This window comes from Aythya fuligula, chromosome 1 (genome assembly GCF_009819795.1).
Source record: "Aythya fuligula isolate bAytFul2 chromosome 1, bAytFul2.pri, whole genome shotgun sequence".
NCBI lineage: Eukaryota > Metazoa > Chordata > Aves > Anseriformes > Anatidae > Aythya > Aythya fuligula.
In genome coordinates, this window is record NC_045559.1 from 63,676,350 (window position 1) to 63,694,601 (window position 18,252).

At 50.7% G+C, this 18,252-nt stretch overlaps 2 protein-coding genes across 11 annotated transcripts in view; one reads left to right on the forward strand and one right to left on the reverse strand.

Moving 5' to 3' along the window:
* Positions 1 to 265: 265 nt before the first annotated feature.
* Positions 266 to 16,983, forward strand: DDX11 (DEAD/H-box helicase 11). Its single transcript, XM_032207796.1, has 26 exons — positions 266 to 367; positions 713 to 943; positions 1,322 to 1,408; positions 2,937 to 3,094; positions 4,378 to 4,426; positions 4,954 to 5,061; positions 5,613 to 5,700; positions 6,123 to 6,325; positions 6,520 to 6,672; positions 6,768 to 6,814; positions 7,790 to 7,869; positions 9,066 to 9,110; positions 9,220 to 9,287; positions 9,556 to 9,594; positions 9,738 to 9,861; positions 10,192 to 10,329; positions 10,658 to 10,770; positions 11,823 to 11,895; positions 12,210 to 12,313; positions 12,783 to 12,932; positions 14,754 to 14,822; positions 14,981 to 15,081; positions 15,505 to 15,589; positions 16,140 to 16,215; positions 16,396 to 16,550; positions 16,681 to 16,983. Exons 1-26 carry the CDS (start codon positions 302 to 304, stop codon positions 16,708 to 16,710), a joined length of 2,640 nt encoding a protein of 879 aa, XP_032063687.1. The 5' UTR covers positions 266 to 301; the 3' UTR covers positions 16,711 to 16,983.
* Positions 16,984 to 17,479: 496 nt separating this feature from the next.
* The window catches only part of WASHC1 (WASH complex subunit 1), a 63,712-nt gene continuing 62,939 nt past the window's right edge, over positions 17,480 to 18,252 (reverse strand). For all 10 annotated transcript variants that reach the window (XM_032207698.1, XM_032207700.1, XM_032207695.1 and 7 more), the window contains one exon: positions 17,480 to 18,238. In XM_032207698.1, coding sequence (XP_032063589.1) covers positions 18,087 to 18,238 — 152 coding nt within the window. In that variant the 3' untranslated portion in view covers positions 17,480 to 18,086. The remainder of the gene's footprint in view (positions 18,239 to 18,252) is intronic.

An 18,252-nucleotide genomic window follows, 5' to 3' on the forward strand; every position in this document is an offset into this window, starting at 1 on the left:
GGGCTGAGGAACCGGGACCCCCGGCACCGGCGGGGCCCCAGCACCACAGCCGGGCTCCGGGGGCCGGCCCTGAGGCGAAGCGAGGCGCTGAGGGCAGGGGGAGGGCTCGGGACCCGGCCCCGCCCGGCCGCCGCCATGGGCAGCGGGCGGCGCTGCGAGGCGGGAAGGCGGCGCCATGGAGGGCGCGCGGGCGGCCGTTGGCGCTGAGGCGCCGACCGTTGGCGCTGAGGCGGCGGCCGTTGGGGCGCCCCCGTCCCCGTTCCCGTTCCCCTACAGGCCGTACCCCATCCAGGAGCGGTTCATGGCCGCGCTGTACGCCGCGCTGCAGGCCGGGCAGGTCGGCATCTTCGAGAGCCCCACGGGCACGGTGAGAAGCGGGACGGGGAATGGGGGGGGAGTGGGGGGTGCTGGGAGCCGTCCCCAGCCGGGTGGTGCTTGGGGAGGCCGGGCTCTGTCCCCACACAAGTGTGAAGCCCGGGGTCCCGCTTCAGAGGTGGGCCAGCCCCGTCTGTGGTGCTGGTGCACCCTGCGCAGGTGCAGGGGAGAAGCAGGCACCACATAAAGTGGCACTGTGGGAGAACAGAGTGCCACATCTGTGTCTGCGCACACATGAGCTTGACCTGGTCCCACCCCGAAGCAGGTCTTCTCTCTGTGGTCTGTCAGGGACGGCGATGTATCAGGTGTGTGGCCCTGTCCCGTTTGTTTTCACCAGGGAAAGTCGCTGAGTCTCATCTGCGGGGCCCTCTCCTGGCTCAGAGACTTTGAGGAGAAGAAGAAGCAGGAGGAGGCACGGCTTCTGGCACTCGAGGACAAGGAGGAGAAGCAGCCGCTGGCTTCTGATGAGCCAGGACGGCCCGATAGCAAAGGCTCATCTGGGGAACCAGACTGGATTACGGCGTTTGTGCAGAAGAAAGAAGAACAGGACATGGTGAACAAGCTAAAGGTTAAGAAATGTTATGTGTAGAGGAAGGGGAAAACAGCAAGGTGTGAGAATCAGAATAGGAGATATCATGGGTGATGGCTGGAAAAGCAGATGATGCAAACCTGGCAGTCGTTGTCATTCACAACACTTCTTAACTTTTTCAGTTAAGAGGGATGAGGCATTCCTGTACAGGTTGCATAGGACAGGAAACTATGTTACTGTCAACACAATAACGTATAATAGGCATGCAAGGAGAAAAGGACCTACTGGCAATTATATTTCAGAGGTTTTTTTTTGTTTTGTTTTGTTTTGACTACTCCCAGGGAATAGGAAAGTAATTATACCTGGCTTTTAGGACTAAACACAATTCATCCTTCCCTCACTCTCCCTTTATTTCAGGAAGAGCAGATCAGGAGGAAAAAGCGAGAAGAACGTCTTGAGAAAATTCGCCATAATGTGCAGTTGAAATACGCAGCGAAGAGGAAGGTGAGTTGTCCTGCAGAGATTGGAAGTTTCTGCATAATCTCAAGTATTGTTCGTACTTGCTTACGCCTGTCATTTGACTCTAAATTTTCTGACCCATCTGTTTTGGAATCGGCCCTCTGAAATTTTTGGTTAGATTAGTTTTTTTAAGTACAGATATGAAAAACACTTTGTGTGTAGAGAATTTCCTGAAAGCATTTGTGTGTAGGTAAAAAAGGGTGTTTTTTTTTTTTTTTTTTAAAGAAAAAAAGGTTTTTTTTTTTTTTTTGGAAGCTCTTTGTTTTATGATTATCTGTAAGCACTGTACTTATGGAATAAAACCCATAGATCTTGGAATCAATTTAAGAGCATGGGAACAGAAGACCAAAAAAAAGCCAGATTAGACCTTGGTTGTACTTTGCTCACCACTAGGGAACAATTGGACTTGTTTACCTTCTGGACTATACAGCCATATTTTCTACAAAGTGTCCCTTTTCTACATGTAGGAAGTTGACAGATCTATTTGCCTGCCATTTAGATGGGTGAACTGGCCCCAGAACCCTTGACCCGAAGCTTTTTGATGGTGTGAGTTAAACTTCCCAGAAATCCCCACTTTGGGTCCCCAAAGAGACAGACTTATAAGGCAGCCAGGCTATTAGATTTTAGTGTGCTCCATCTCAAGTGCTGTGTTATGTTTTATTCAACTCCTGTCAAAAGGGTCCAGCAGAAATAGCAAAGGTTCCGAGGTGAACGGCAAATCAAAAACAAGTGGAACAAAGAACTTGTTTCCTTACAAGAGAATGAAAAGCATGGGAAATAATAAGCATGGTAAAAGGAAGAAAGCAAATTGGAGAAAAGTTATAGAGATCTGGAAGAGCAACTGATTCATCTACTCTGTAGTACTTGTAAACTGCCTTTCTTCATAATGCCAGAGTAAATGCTCATTAAAGTTGGAAGGTACAGATGGAAGGAACTTTTCTTTATCAGAACAGAAAACCAATAAGAAAACTGTTCTTCAACATTGTAATAGAATTTCTTTGGAGGGATAGGGCTGTTAGAGAATAAGAACCACATAACAGGGGAAGAAAAAAAAGCAGAGAAAAATCTTGGGCTTTGTATTCAAAACAATTACTGAGTTCATCTTAGTCTTGAGTTAACTGTGGAGGTATTATTTGATTATATCGTTATACATTTGCTGGGTTGCTTTTGTTTTGCACACTATTTTTTCTGAGGCAGTCATTTTTATGGACCAATTGAAGTGACTGATGCGGGATTACACGGATGTTGTCACTTCAAGTTTTAGGTGGTGTTTAGAAGGCCTTTTGCCTAGAAGGTTTTTATGTTTCCCTTTCATGTGTGTCTGTGTGGTTAAATCTTTGTCTGTTGCTGCCATCTGCGTTGTGCAGGGCTGGATCATTTTAGACACCAGTGGTGCATTTGCTTGTCCTGCTGAGGATGTACCCAGCAAGCCATTCTCTGCGCTACGTGGCGTAAAGTGGTGCGAGTGCCACTTCACCGTGTGAGAAATAACGTGCTCATGTGCTCGCTTCAGAGATCTGAGGAGGATGAGACGAAGCGCCTTCTTCAGCTCAGCAAGGAGGCTCTTTCGGAGGGAGCGGGAGCAGAGGTTCTGGAGCAGCTGGATCACAACGAGGAGGAGCTGATCCTTGCTGAGTATGAGAGTGACGAGGAAAAGAAAGCGGCATCTGGGTAAGGACAAAGACTGAGGGGGTTCCAGTCATGCTCTCAGTCATATGGTCTGAATTCTGATATTTTGGTAGACCTGTGCAGAGCCAGGAGTTGGACTCAGTCCTTGTGGGTCCCTTCCAACTTGGGATATTGGGTGATTCTATGTCAAGGAAATGTCTTCTCTATCATTTTAGGATTGCCTTAGTTAAAGGGATTTTGGCTGTGATTGCTTTCTTGGGATTTCTCTGGGATTCTTTGGGTGTTTATCATGCTGGGTATAAAGGTGGCTCTCTGTTGTGAAGATCTGGAGTTTCTCCCCCATTCAAGCTGGGGTAGCACTTGTTCTGGAGGGTTTGGTTTTTACATGGTTGGGGATTTTTTTTGTTTGCTTGTTTGAGGCTGATCACAGGAACTTAGAGTGTCTTCCAAGAAAGTTCATCTTTCTCAAAATGTGGGGCAAAAAAAAAAATGTGGGGCAATTTCCTGTCTTTATCCATGCCTGGTTCCCAGAGAATGCCTCTGGATGCTGGGTAAATGACTCAAGTTCCTTGCATTAGAAAAGCAAAATGCCCCTCAGGGCAGCAGAGGAAGCTACCAGTCCTGCTGGTTAGCAGTAGCATCTTTTGATACTCTATGGGAAGAGATGGTCACATTCCAAAAGGCTGGAGCTTCAGCATGAAAACGAGGGCACACTTTTCTCTATCACACATTTGTTTCTTTTGCTTTATGCAGAAAGCCAGAAGCCATACTTTGGTAATAAAAGTCAAATACATCTAAAATACAAATTTACTAATTAGTATGTAGACAGATCCTCCTGCCTTAAAATTGCAAAGCATTTAAGCTACATATAAATGAAGTAGTTATTAAGCATTAAACTGCTATTGCCTTTGAGGAATTGTATAGCAGTTTCTTCCTGAAACTTTTCTTTATGCAACAGCTTGAGGGTGGTAAATTGTCTCTAAGGGGAATGTTTTACAAAAATAAATAAATAAGCACGCCAAAGAATAGTATAGCACTGATTAGCTTATGCCTGGGGCTTAGAAGCACCAGATTTAAAAGAAAAAAAAAAGCTTCTTGAAGCTGCTAAAGTCACAGCCCTACAGACGTATTTCTTTTAAAGAGCAAGGCTTGACTCGATTGTGCACACTCACACTTAAACTATTCGATGCGTCTAAGTCAATTTTTCTTTCACTGAGAAAAAAACTAAGTCAATTTTTCTTTTACTTCCTAATGATACAAGCACCTCTCTTGAGACTGCTGTCTTGTGGTAGAGCATCACTGATTGTAACTTGTTCTGTTCTTAGGCTGGAGGAAGATGATGATGATGATTTGGAAGAAGAACACGTGATGAAGGTGAGATGAGGACACCTCACAGAACAGTGTAGCAGAGTTACGGCTTCCTTGCACCCAGCAATGCAGTACAGAGGGATTTGGGAAGTGGCATCCAGTAACTGCCGAGTTTGTCGATAATAGCAACCGGTTCTGCTGCTCTCATCTCCTTCTGGACTGTGCCGGCTGCTTAAGCAGTTTGCTCTGCTAACGTTGCTGAAATTTTTTTGTGGCTTGCTCTAAAGACACACTGCAAGAAACGTTTTTTCATTACTCTTCATTACTCTTTTATTACTCTTCAATGGTGAGTCCCTGTTATTATAAGGGCCTTGGAAAATTCAGTGGAAATTAAGGACAAAAGCACGAAGGTAGGGCTTTGGCCTTGACAGTTGTAAGGTGATGGACGCTCAAGCATGTGCCTTCCCTTGTGTTTTGAAGCCTTGAGCAGTATTAACATCGTTGACGTGCTTGGCTGCTTCCTTGCAGGATTGGTTGTAGATAGGAGGTTGGTTTCCATGTTCTCATCTTCACTTTGTTCTTCCTCACTGTAGATTTACTACTGCAGCCGCACACACTCCCAGCTGTCGCAGTTTGTGCATGAAGTGCAAAAAAGTCCTTTTGGCAAAGACACGCGTCTGGTCTCTTTGGGATCCAGGCAGGTATGTGGTATGTCCACAAAAGGATCCGGGTGTGTGTTAATTTAGTATAAAGGGCTTTGCGAAGAGCTGTGTGGATGTGACACCTCAGAAGGTATCTTGGGGACTGACAGGATCTTCCCCTGGAAAAACTAAAGTAGTTATGGGTCAGATCTGCGTGGAGTACGTTTTTTGTGAGCTGTTTGGCTATTTACCCTTTGATGCAAATGCAAAAGCCTGTCTTCCCTCTTCTGATGCGGGAGATTGCAGATGCCTGCGTCACTGAGAAGGCACCCTTCTTGCTATTAATTCTGCTAGCATCTTTTTAGGAACTGTTGTGTAGCAGCGAGCCATCTGAGGGCACCTTTTCTTGTTTTTTCTCCTTACTAAGTTCTTAGGGGTTTTGAGCATATTTGTATCAGCTAGCGCACACAATGTCTGACTTTTCTATTTTGGATTCTGGCCTATGATTGCTTTGAAGAAGCTTTTACAGAAGCTTCTTTTACAGCTGTTTTACAGGGAAGGGTGCACACTGTTCTTAATGGCCATCTCGTGCTTCTCTTTGCATGCCGAAGAACCTGTGTGTGAATGAGGAGGTGCGCCGCTTGGGGGCTCTCCAGCTCATCAATGACCGCTGCACGGAGATGCAAAAGAACAAACATGGTAAGAACACTTCCAGCCTGGGGAGGCAACGGCTGACAAAGCTGCTGTGAGAGTCTGCAGAGAGGCTCTCTGCCAATCAATTCTAGCAAGAGAGTTTCCTCTCCTTACTGCTTTTACTTCTCTCGTCCTCTGGGTTAGGATGCTGAGGTCTGTATTTTCTGAGTGTCTTAACGTTGGTCAGGACTCGTGCATGGGAGCACGCTTGTTCTAACTTGACGTGACTAAGTCTAAGCAGCAAGAGCAGCATCCACTAGGGGATGGAAATGTCTCTGCTGAATACTCTTTAAATAGATGATGGGTCAAAAATACTCAGGACAAAGCCTGCTTTAAAGTCCAGGAGGAAGTGCTATAAGGGTGCAGAGGAGTGGTTTAAGACTATATGAGTGTGTTGCTCATGTCTTTCTTTTGATTTCTGCTGTCAGAAAAGAAGTCTGGTGAAGAGACGGAAGGGAAGAAGAGACGTGTGAGTCGTGCTACATGCCCGTTTTATTCCTATGAACAAATGCAGTTTCTCCGTGATGAAGTTCTGGTGGAAGTGAAGGATATCGAGCAGCTGGTGGCTTTGGGGAGGGAGACCAAAGCCTGCCCGTATTATGGGAGTCGATACGCCATTCCTGCTGCTCAGGTAAGGTCTGCATGCTGCTTAGGGGTCTCTAACAATAAATAAACCCATTACTTGCTCCTGCCAGTAGTGTGCCGCACAATGTTTCAGCAGTTTGTAAATAGGCAGTTTGTAAACAGCTTTTGCTGAGCAGTTGGTGCGTGCTCTGCGTTTGTAAGGCTGAGCTGGAACCAGGGTGATGTGTGCTTCTCCTGCAGCTGGTGGTGCTGCCCTACCAGATGCTCTTGCATGAGGCGACCAGGAGCGCTGCTGGGATCAAACTGAAGGACCAGGTTGTGATCATTGACGAGGCCCACAACCTCATAGACACCATCACCTGTATCCACAGCGCGGAGGTCAGCGGCTCTCAGGTGAGTCACGGGTGGCCCTTTAACCACCAATGAGCTCTCCATCCAGCAGAGCGCCCTTTCTCCTCTAACACCAGCTCCACTTTTTGTTCTTGTAGCTGTGCTGTGCCCACTCCCAGCTGCAGCAGTACATGGAGCGATACAGGTGAGGATCTCGGAGGAGCACGGCCGAGCGGTGGCAGGCAGCGTGGATGCCGTGGCTTGTCTCATGTCTGCAGGGCCTCTCTTGCTTTTTTCCCAGCAGAAGGCTATTTGCATTAATCCTTCTGCAGATGAAAAGCCACTTGCTTCATTATCTCTGTCTGGAACCCGTCTAAGTCAGACTCCTGGGGCTGGTATTAAGCAGTGAGAAGGGGGTACCCTGAGGATTCTGCCTTTTCCTTCTACTCTGTTTCTTTCCCAATCTCTCTCTCTAATCGTTCCTGCTTTGTGAGGCAGAGTTTCAAAAGCTCCAGCCTTTTATCTCTCTCCTGTACCTTAACCTCTCATGTGCTGCCTGGCATCGCGGCCGAGGCAGTGAGCTCTGAGGAGGAGGAAGCTGGATGTGTTTTTTTGACGCTGGCCCAGATCTTGGATCTTGTCATCCCTGCACTGCTCGATTATTGTGCTCAGTGCTAATAACTGAATTGGCGCAGCGTTATCGCAACAGGGACTTGGGGCATCACTGCCATCGTAATAAACAAGCTGTAATTAGTGTGTGAGCAGAAGGGCGGCTGTAGGAACAGTGAAGTGCCTGGGCTGCAGGGGTGAGTGCTCTGGGGTGATCTGGGGTAGGTTATTCAGGGGTGTATGCCCTGTTACAAACAGGGAACGTGAGCAAAATGTTGTCTTCTGCTAGGGCGTAGCTGGTGACTTGCTCAAGGTTATCGGGAAGCCTGTGTGAGAGCTGGAAGTAGATGAAAGCACCTCACAGCCAACTCTGCTTTCCAGCAGCTTCTCTACACTTCCCTAACGTATAGATCTCTGCTGCTGCTGTCTGGTTTTTGCCTCCCCCAAATTAAGGGGAGTTCAGGTGCTTGTCTCTGCAGCTTGGGAAGCTGTGTGAGTTAGTTCCTGAAGATGTTTTGGGGCCTAATAACTGCCTGTTTTGTTTTTTTTTGTTTGTTTGTTTTTTTCTTAGGAAACGTTTAAAGGCAAAGAACCTGATGTACATTAAGCAGATCCTGTATTTGCTGGAGCGGTTTGTAGCCATGCTGGGAGGTAAGCAAGCCATTCCTCCCCCTGTGGGTGCTTGTGGACTGAGAGCACTGTCCCATCGCCCTCCTCACAGGCTGCGGGGAGGGTTGCTCAGGTTAGGTGTGGGCACCAGTTAGGTTATTTCTGTCTGATTTGTAAGGTGGGGCTGGGGACCGGTGTCTGCCCGAACCCCTCTCCTTTCTGATCAGCTGAGGAGCAGCAGGTGATGCCAGAAGTGGGTAGCGGCAGTTCCCCTCTCTTTCTGTGTGATTCTCAGATCTGATTTGAGTGGGAAGGCGATAGGGTCCGAAGTGAGGAGTATGGCAGATGTGTGACAGTGATCAGCACAGCACAAACACGGCTCAGAGTAATTCTGTGTCATCTGGTGGCAAGACCTCTCTCTGTGGCAGGCGTACCTCTGCAGAATGAGTTCTTTTTTTTTCCTCCTTTCCTCCAATGCTTTTTTTTTTTTGCTAGATATCAGTGTGCCGTGAGGAGAACCTGTCATTAAGTTCCCAAAGAACTTTCTCCTTGCCCAGGGAAAAGGCAGGTCTGTGGTGCAGGGCCCTGTAGGCGCTCCCTGCCCTTCTCTCAGCTGCGCACTTCTCTTCCCCCCTGCTCCTGAGGGTCTCCTCTTCCCCACGTGTGGCCACGTGTGGCTGAGCGCTTTCATTAGACACTGCAGCCTGTGCACAGCTTCCTGATTGAGGCTGCCAAGTGAGATGTGAGGTGGGTGTTAAACACTAGGCCAGGCAGCGCAGCGAGCAGCAATAATTAATACGGCTCTCAGGGTCTGTGTGGAGCTGTCCTGGGGTTTTCCCCTCTTCCCGATCACCTGCCAGCTCCCCAGCGCTGCAGTGAGGAGGGCTGAGGGATGCTCTGCAGTCCCTGTCCCCTCAGTGTTGTAGCACGGGGACTGCATGGTGTGTGAGCATTTGCATGCACCCACCCTACCTGCTGCCTCTTGCTTCAGCAGGAATGTAGGTGGTGTTCCTCAGGATGCAGCAGCACACTTGTCCTACACTGTAGGGCTATCCTACAGGGGAAAGACAAAGCAAGCGAGAGCTGTTGTTTTCTCTGGTACCTTTTCCAGATGTCAAGTTGATTCTTGTTTTGTCTTTTTTCTTTTTTTTTCCTAGTGCTGTGCCCCTTTCAGCTCAGTTGTTAGTCTCTTGCTTAATTGTAAGACAGACCCACTGTAATGGTTTCGTGTTTTACAGGAAACGTGAACCAAAATCCCAGTTGCCAGGCAGTTTCCCAAACAGGTAAGACTGGAGTGAACGCCATCAGTCAGGGACTTGGATGTGGGCAGCGAGGGGCTGCAGGCTCAGCAGCTAATATATTTATTTTTTCCCTTTCACCCTTTTCTTTTAGGGACAGTGCTAAAATCCATCAATGACTTCCTATTTCAGAGCCAGATTGATAATATCAACCTCTTCAAGGTAGTGCAAACGTTGTCTTCTGTAGGGCATAAAGTGACTTGGTCAAGGTTATCGGGAAGCCTGTGTGAGAGCTGGAAGTAGAGTCAGGTGCCACATGGCAGGACCTGCTCTCTGAAATGGTGTCTAGGGGGGAGCTCGCACAAAGAACTGCGCGCCCTTCCCCAGGAGCGCAGCAAAACCAGCTGCTGGACGAGGCTCGAGGACAGCGGGATGGGAGAGGGTTGGAAAATGAACGATGCCAGTACATCTTCCTGTCTTCCTCCGACAGGTTCAGCGTTACTGTGAGAGGAGCCTCATCAGCAGGAAGGTACTGCCCTCTGGCTTCATGGCCCACGGCCTTCAAATGCTGTTGCACACGCTGTGTTTGAAGGAGAAGACGCAGCAGCCTGTTTTTGTCTTGTCTGATTGCTGCTGTTGGTGGTCTTAGTCTTTCTGGCCTTTGCTTGGCAGCTTTTCGGGTTTGTGGAGCGATACGGCAATCCTGCCACAGCTGTGAGGACAAACAAGGAGAACCAGAAGGTGGCTGGCTTGCAGAACTTCCTGCAGACCCTCCAGCAGGGATCCAATAAAGAGGGTGAGTTCAGACATCCTCCGCTTGTGCGATTGTGGACAAAGGGAGGATGTGGGACCTGCATCTGCGTGGGGAAGGGGAGAGGCAGAACTGAAGGGTGAGATGCTGCCCAAGCCGTACTGCACAGGTGTTTTTTAATGGATCTGAGTAGATGGCTTAGGCAAATGGTGCCAGCTAGGAAAGCCAGGTGTTTGTTGCATTTTTTTCCTTAGCAATGAGATGGAACATGGGTATCGTGTTCCTGGAGAAAGGACCCATCTGTATTTAGCGCTCAGGTCCTATCTTCAGAAACGTAGCCTAAGCTGCCTGCCTCTCCTTCTCCCTCCTGGCCAGCCCGGACTCTCCAGAGCCCTCCTGTGGAGCCTGAGAACGAGCAGCTCCGAGCGGCCTCCCCGCTGATGCAGATCGAAGGATTTCTCTCGGCCCTCACAAATGCAAACGAAGACGGCCGAGTCATTCTCAACAGGCAAGGTAGGGCACAGGGGCAGTGACATGGCTTGCGAGCAGGATGCTTCACGGGCAGCAAGGGAGGCTGGGGTTGCCCTACCAGAGGGTATCTGTGCAGTCCATGATTCAGGCTGGCAGGCTCAGTCTGCGAGAGGACTCTCGTGAACCCAACAGAATTCCTAACAAGGGCACTGGGGCTAGGGTAGCAGCACCTTGTTTTGAGAGCTGGGGATCTGCCAGACTGCCCAGGGCAGGAGGAGGGAGAATCTCTCACATCCATGTTTGTCACAGATAATTTCCAATCCCATTTCTCTCTCTCTTTTTTTTTTTTTTTTTTTTTTCCTTTCCCCAGGCACTGTTGGTCAGAGCAGCCTCAAATTCCTCTTGCTGAATCCAGCTGTCCACTTTGCCAAGGTGGTGAAAGAATGCCGAGCTGTAATCATTGCTGGGGGCACCATGCAGCCGGTGAGGGAATTGGGATGCTGGGCTGGGCTCTCGGGACATCTCTGGCACTATCTACAGGCAGGCATGGAAAAATAAGAGCTTGGCTCCACTGGGACATGCTCTTCTCACCTCCTGTGGTGTGTGTGGGAAGCGCTCTCCCACCTCCACTTTTATCTCCTTGTTGCAGGCTCCCTGTACAGGTGTCATGCTTTGGTTATGCAAAATGCTGTAGGTGCAGGGGCAGGATTGCCCTTGTTAACCTTTCGTGTCCTCAAGACAACAACAGGCTGAGCTCATGGTAGGCTGGAGCTAGCATGGGTAGCGGTCAGTGGACATTGTAAAGCCAGCTGGCCTTCTAAAGGGATAGGGATCCTCCTGTGGGGATCCTTAAAAAAAAAAAAAAAAAAAAAAAAAAGCCCATAGGGGTTTTACAGAAAAATCAGGACTTAAGTATTTTTATGGTGGCAGGATCCATCTCTTCAGCTTCACATCCTGACCCCATTGCTTTTGAATACAGTTCCAGAGAGACTGTTTGTACTGCGCAGGCACAGGGGTGTGTCAGACATCTCGGTTATACTTACACAGTTCCTCTATTCCTGTTTCTGGGCAGGAATGTCCTGGCATCTCCTCTTTGCTGTTGAGGAGACCCTGTCTGAGAAAATTATCGAGATTTTTCTCCCAGAGGGAGGGAAGAAGGGTGCAAAGCACAGGGCCTTGGTGAGGCAGTGGCCTCCTTTTTTGGAAGGCCCCCATTCCAACTTTGAACCCTTCAGACTGCACCTCGGAGAGGGGATGTTGCTGCAGTGCAAGGTGTGGTCTGTGCAGTGCATGGGAGTCCTGGTGATATTTTTTTGCACCTGGAGAAGTCTGCAGTTGGAGCTCTGCACACCTCCCACCCCTTGCATGCTCAGCACTCCCGTGGCCTGATTGATGTCCTCATCATGGAGGAAGCCCACCTCCTCCGCCTGTCTCCGCACTGAGCTCCTCAGCTCTCCCTCCGTGCTGGTGCTGAAGGAGCGGCGCTGCTGCAGCGCCTCCTGGGGCCTGACCTCTCTCTGCCTCGCCCTCCGCAGGTGGCTGATTTCCGCGAGCAGCTGCTGTCCTGTGCTGGCGTGGAGCCTGCGCGAGTCGTGGAGTTCTCCTGCGGTGAGTGTGCTGCGGGAGCAGGGCGGGGTGACGATCCAGCTGCCTGGCATCCTTCTGGGAACTCACGGCCACAAAAGGGTGCTTGGGTCTTCCCCCGCGGGACTCCCCCAGTGCCCTGGGCAGAGGCAGCAGGCCGCGTGCCTTGCTGTCTTCCCAGGGCTTAGGGACAGGAGGCTGGAGCAGCAGGGGGACTCGTATGCTTCGGCTTGTCGAGGCAAACGTGTGCCTGCAGCAGTACGCACAGGTGCTGCTGTCCAGCCAGCAGTGTCTGCACACAGCAGGCGCGCTGACACTCTGCTTGGTCTGGTCTCCAGGACACGTGATCCCTCCCGAAAACATCTTGCCTATAATCCTCTGCAGCGGGCCCTCCAACCAGCAGCTGGAGTTCACCTACCAGACCAGAGACCTGCCCCAGATGGTCAGTGCCGCCTTGCTTCCCTTCCTCCCTCTCTTTGTTGCTTCGTTTGCCTGCGTTTCACAGGACGCTGTGCTCTGACAGGTGGGAGGGGAAATGCACGGGGCTTGGGGCAGGTCTGTTGCGGAGCAATTGGGAGAGAGGAATGTGGTTTCTTCCCTTCCTTTGGTCAGCCAGCACCAGGTAACTGCTGCTCAGCCCCCACCAGCTGTGCTAGTGTGGCAATTCCCACCCACTGGGACAGACCCTGCCTTCCCTTACCCTGCTCCACAGTGGTAATGGAAACTTGGGGTTAGTGAACAGCTTTTTGGTGATTCCCCACTCCCCCAGACAGTGTGGAGCTTGCATATTCCCCCCGTTTTTCCTCCCCCGGGGTATATCACAGGAGAGGTGTGATATGGGAGTGGCACAGAACTGGAGCGGCATTCGCTGAGCTCCTGTCAGCAGCAAGCTGCTCTCCTCTCTCTGGCAGATGGATGAGACGGGCCGAATCCTTTGCAACCTGTGCAACGTGGTCCCGGGGGGCGTGGTGTGCTTCTTCCCCTCCTACGACTACGAGAAGCAGGTGCACGCGCACTGGGAGAAGACGGGGCTGCTCACCCGCCTGGCAGCGAAGAAGAAGGTAATTGTGCAGCCAGGGGCACTCGCTGCTCTAAATGGCAGCTTCCAAAGTCAAACAATTATCCGTGCATTACCGGCCTCTCGCGCCGAGTTGCTCTCATACTCTGCACAGCGGAGCAGAGCGGATGTTTATCTAGCCAATCCCTCTAGTAATGAATAAATGATTCTTCCTGGGCGGCCGATCGCTGAGCCGGGATCTGAATTAGATTAAATGCAGCTATAGGTTCTTTAAGTGCACCGTCTGTGCGGGGGCCGTGGAGGGAGACAGTCCGCGCTTTCTGCAGCCAGCAAGCCAGTCCCCTGGTAGCCGAGGGGCTGTTCAGGTTGAGCTCTTCGGGGGAATTTGCCTTTCGCAGGCTGAGCTGTGAGTCCCTTGAACGCGGACCAGCACTACTAAGGGGTGAACAGCATCGTACTAGCCTGAAATTTGTAAGACAGATGTCAGTATTTTTCTGGTAGAAGTGCAGAGTTGGAAACTGAAAGGCTAGCCGTGGTGACTCCTGCTGAAAGAGTAATGAGCAACATTAAACAGGGAACATTAAGTGGGGAGATCACTGCAAATAGGAAAGCTTTGCAGTGACTGCCATGGGTACTTGAAGGTTGGGTAGTGAAGTTCAGGCAGTCTGACCCTCTCGGGGGGTGAGGTGGGGGTCTTGGATTATGTACCAAGGGAAAAAAGAGACCCACAGCTATCTCGGCTGTGATTTTCTCTTTTACCAGAAGCCAAAGCACAAACCAGCAGAGCACAGTCCCAGGTATTTCAAAGCCGTGGCCCACTCTGGCCTGTGGCTCTCTGCCTGGAGGTTTTTGGGGCAGAAGCCCCGTGCTTCAGCCTCCCCGTGCTTGTGGCGCTTTTGTTCAGCGTGCCTTTCTGGGGTGTTCTGTCAGGGTCCTCGTGCTCTGCCCAGTACCTCCAAGGCTTCTGCCACGACCACGCAGCCTGCTCTGCCTTTCAGCTCTGATTTCTTCTTGTTTGGCCTTTGCAGTTTCCAGCATATTGGATATGCGTTAGCAAAGCAATTCGGTAGCAGCGCACCGAGTGTGACTCTCAGCTGCATACACGCGAGATCATATCATAGAAGAGGAAGGTTAAAGTCTTTCCTGAGGTGGCTGTGGTGAGATCACACTGAGATTTTATATAAATTGCACAGGAAAATTAATTTAAATCAGAGGATTGAATAGTTACTGTTCGATAAATTAAATACTTTTCGAATATATTTGTAATTGCCAGTTACTTGTCCACTGAAAGACTGATTCTGGCTGGTAAAATCTGACAGTAGCTCTTGCTAACCAAGAGGAAACACATCCTTTAGGTTCTTCACTGTCACAGAAAAGACAGATACTGCACTTCTGGTTTACTAGAAAAACAACTTATGATTTAGGCCAAGGTGCAGCACCTATCAAGACACAGCTCAATTCACTGCAGGGGCCTTCAGTAACTTGTTACTTTAAAACTCCAAGATTTTGCATCTGGAGGGTGTGCTCGTCCTGCTGTGCCTTTATGTGCAGGTGGAAGAGGGGCACACGTTTTTCTGCCTTTCAGCTCGCAGACGACTTCCAGCTTCCTGCAGCATTAGGCAAAGCTGCCTAAGCTGGAGGGGACCGTTAGAAAGGAGCAGCTGCTGCTCCCTTCAGCACCCAGCTGTGAAGTGCTGGAGTAGGCACGCAGCACTTTTCCAGGGTGGAGGGGAAAGGTGCTGGTGGTTTTTTTCTCCCTGATCTTAGTTCCATGCGCTCTGTAATAGCACGAGAGTGAAACGCTTTGTTTAATTTGAACTGTCTGCTGCCTGCTGCTGCCACTGATGCGCTGTGCCTGTGACAGATCTTCCAGGAGCCCAAGAAGGCCAACCAGGTGGAGCAGGTGCTGGCGGAGTACGCCAAGTGCATAAAGGTGAGCAGAGCTGACGGGGGGGGGGGGGAGCTTGACACCCATCTGCAGACGGGAGTGTTGCTAGAGGGGACGCCGCAGCTTCTAACACGGCCAGAGGGCGCCAGCCCAGGTGTGTTTCTGAACCCTCCTGGTCTGAGGTGCCGGTCCCTCTCCTGCAGCGCTGCAGCCAGTCCGCAGGCCAGATGACGGGGGCCCTGCTGCTTTCTGTAGTGGGAGGCAAAATGAGCGAAGGGATCAACTTCTCTGACGACCTGGGAAGGTAAGGTGGCTGCTGCTTTGCAGGTGAGCGCCTGGTTTGTAGCACAGTGCCTCCAACAGGATGGACACATCAGTGCTTGTGTAGCTAGAAAATTGGGGAGATCACATGGCTTGGGCTGACGCATAAGCCAGTGAGAGGGGAAGGCTGCTGGGTGGTATGAAACTCACCTCTGGGGCACACTTCTCAGGCAAGTAATGCAGCGAGGCTTGCTGTGCTGGGTAATTCCTTGTTCTGGCTCCCTGATTCCCGCTGCAGCGTTCGGTTCAGAATGTGCTTGTCAGGCTGCTGTGCTTTACTGCCGCCCTCGGTTTGCAGGGCTGGCTGTCTCTCAGGGGTGCAGTGACCTCTAATTTATCAGTCTATTGGCAAAGTGCTCCAGGATGAGATGCTAAGAGTAATGCAGCCCTCCCTTGCCCCTTGCAGGTGTGTGATTATGGTGGGAATGCCTTACCCCAACATTAAATCTCCAGAGCTTCAAGAGAAAATGACTTGGCTTGACAAAACAATGGTAACAGAGACACTTAACGCCTCTGCTTCTTTCACTTCTGATTTCTAGTACATACGTCCTTCCTGGCACGCGAGTCCCAGGGCTGCCTTCAAAGACTTTCTTTTCTTTGAGCTTGCCCTTGTTGCCCAGACCATGGCACTGAGAGCACAGCCTTCTGCGTGCTGCTCGTGTACAGAAAGCCTTACGCACAGGTGAAGAGGTCAGTGGTGGGAAGTGAGTTCCAGAGGAGGTGGCGGGGTGTAGGAGGTGCGTGCCAGGATCCCTTCTCCTCTTGGCTTACTTGTTCTTGCTCGCTGCCCACTGGAGATGCTGCTCCTGGGCAGCTTGGGGACAAGTGCTCTGCTTTCAAGGCAGCTTTAGGCCGGCTCTCAGTGACTGCTCAAAATACTTCTTGAACTGCAGCCTTTCTTCTGTCCCTCCTTCCTCTCAGCTTGGGGTCTGCTCGGATACCCACCCACTCACTCTGCAGGGATAAAAAGTATTTACTTACCTTGCTTTTTCCCTAGTTTGATTAACAGCTGCCTTGTGTTAACCTGTTTCTCCTTTCCAGCCAAGAGCTGCTGGCCCCGCACCTAGCAGAGCACTGATTGAAAACCTGTGCATGAAGGCCGTAAACCAGTCAATAGGTAATTTGTTCTGCCTCGGACAGGCTGGGGGATACAAAATGTGACTGCACTGAAATAGCAGGGCAGGAAGAGGGAAGCAGGACTGATCCTGCTGATTACAGCTGATGCAAACAGGAGCGTAATTGCCTGAGAGCAGACAGCCAAGTGCCCCACTTTAATGCTGTTGCACGTTCTGTGCAGGAAGAGCCATTCGCCATCAGAAGGACTTCGCGAGCATCCTGCTGCTGGACCACCGGTACGCCCGCCCTGCCATCTTCAACAAGCTGCCGCAGTGGATCAGGGAGAGAACCCAGGTCAAACCTGCCTTTGGAGCAGCTTTCGCGGAGTTGAGAAAGGTCAGCACATTTTCCTATGCATGGTTGTGGAAACTGCCCCGCTGTACTCATTTGTACTTCTTGCAAACCTTTGGTTTGGCCCTTCAGAGCTAAGGTCAGGGATAAACTCTCTGGCTTCATGTGTTCCTAGTTCCATCGAGGGAAATCGGATGCTTTGTGATGCAGACAGAGAAGGGGCTGCAGGTCAACTCTGTGATGCGCGCCTTTTGAAGAGCGCCCGAAGCAACGCAGGTTCCTGCCTTTCTGTTTGAAGTAGTTTGGGAGTCTCCTCTGTGGATGTTCGTTGTTCTTCGTTGTTCTGTATGAGCGCCTGGTCTTTACCGCCACAACCAGGAGGGAAACTGGTGGTAGGACTGAGGCTGGGGAAGGTAGCAGGAGGCTCCTAGTTGTTTACAGATGTTTAGGATTTATTTAAATTGATTAAATATTTTTAACCCACTTAAGTATGGGGATTATGGTTATTTTGATCAAACAACTTTCTGTGGAAAATGGTGAATTTTCTTTTTGGTGCAACTTTCCTGGGGCTCTTTCCTGTCATGGGTCTGTGCTGGTGGGCACCGATAACAACAGGGATGGCTGTGTAACCCTACAGCTGTGTAATCCCACAGCCAGTCTTGGCTCTTTCTGTCACCAACTCTGTTCCAAGGAGCTGTTTTGCCTCCTTGCCACTTCCAGCAATTGGCTGCTACCTCTCAAGGCTCTTCACAGAGAAGAAAGCACTTAGAACTAGACGCAGAGCTGGTCCCTGCTCCCTCTATGTTAATTGGCCCCACCAGGGAGAACAGAGCTGCTGCTGAGAACCTCCTGACTGAGGCTCCTGCCCTGAGCTGTAAGGCTTGCCCCGGCCTGAGCTGAGAGGGGGTGGGGGGCTCCTTTCAGCTACCCTAATTGAGCACATTTCCCTCTTAACAGAGCACAGGCTGCAAGGACCTGCTTTCTTGAACTTTATTGCCAGTTTTCAGAAAGCAACAGCCAAACAATTGCTGTAGGCCAGGCAGAGAAAGAAACCATCAGGTAGAGAGGCACCAGCAACCAGACCCCACGCAGCAAGAAGGGGCTGACAGCCTCTCTCCCGCTCTTCACCACCCAGCTGCAGGAGCTCAGAGCTAGCACCACCCAAACAAAGAGGAGCTGCAGCAAGCAAGCAGCACGGAGACAAATGCGGCAGGGGCTGCGAGCCTGCCAGAGAGGCTCTCGCAGTCATCACCAGTCACGTTGGGCAAGAGCAGGGGCCCTTTAAATCAGAGCAGGGCTTGTCCTGATCCTCTGAGCACAAGCTGCCCTACTGCCCTCCAGCTACAGCAGGATTTATTGAGCTGCTGTGAGCAGCAGGGCGTTTGAGATGGAATGTAGCACTGGGGGTGGAGAACGGCAGACAACAGAAGAAAAACCCTCACTGGTAACGATTCAGCAGCGTTAGCTCCTGCTGCTCCCGCTCCTCTTCAAGAGCCCACCCTCTGGGAGATACTTCTTGGTGTCTCTAAGGTGCTTAGCTCTGGAGTTCTGGGATCCACACCGAAGCACAGCTGCTGCCACCTATGACTCCCAGTCATCCTCATCCTCCTCCCCTGGGGGCTGCTGTGGGGGTGGCAGGGGCGGGATGGAGTCTGACATCCGAGCAAAGGCACCAGCGGGGCTTCCAGGAGCGTCGGCATTTCCTGCGGCTCCTGGGCCTTTCCCTGAAATACCTGCAAGGGAAGCA

Coding starts and splice junctions, on each gene's coding strand:
- DDX11 (XM_032207796.1), top strand. CDS start 302: ATGGCCGCGCTGTACGCCGCGCTGCAGGCCGGGCAGGTCGGCATCTTC. Junction 4,427..4,953: donor AAGAAGAACACGTGATGAAG/GTGAGATGAGGA, acceptor TCCTCACTGTAG/ATTTACTACTGCAGCCGCAC. Junction 14,823..14,980: donor AGTACGCCAAGTGCATAAAG/GTGAGCAGAGCT, acceptor CCTCTCCTGCAG/CGCTGCAGCCAGTCCGCAGG.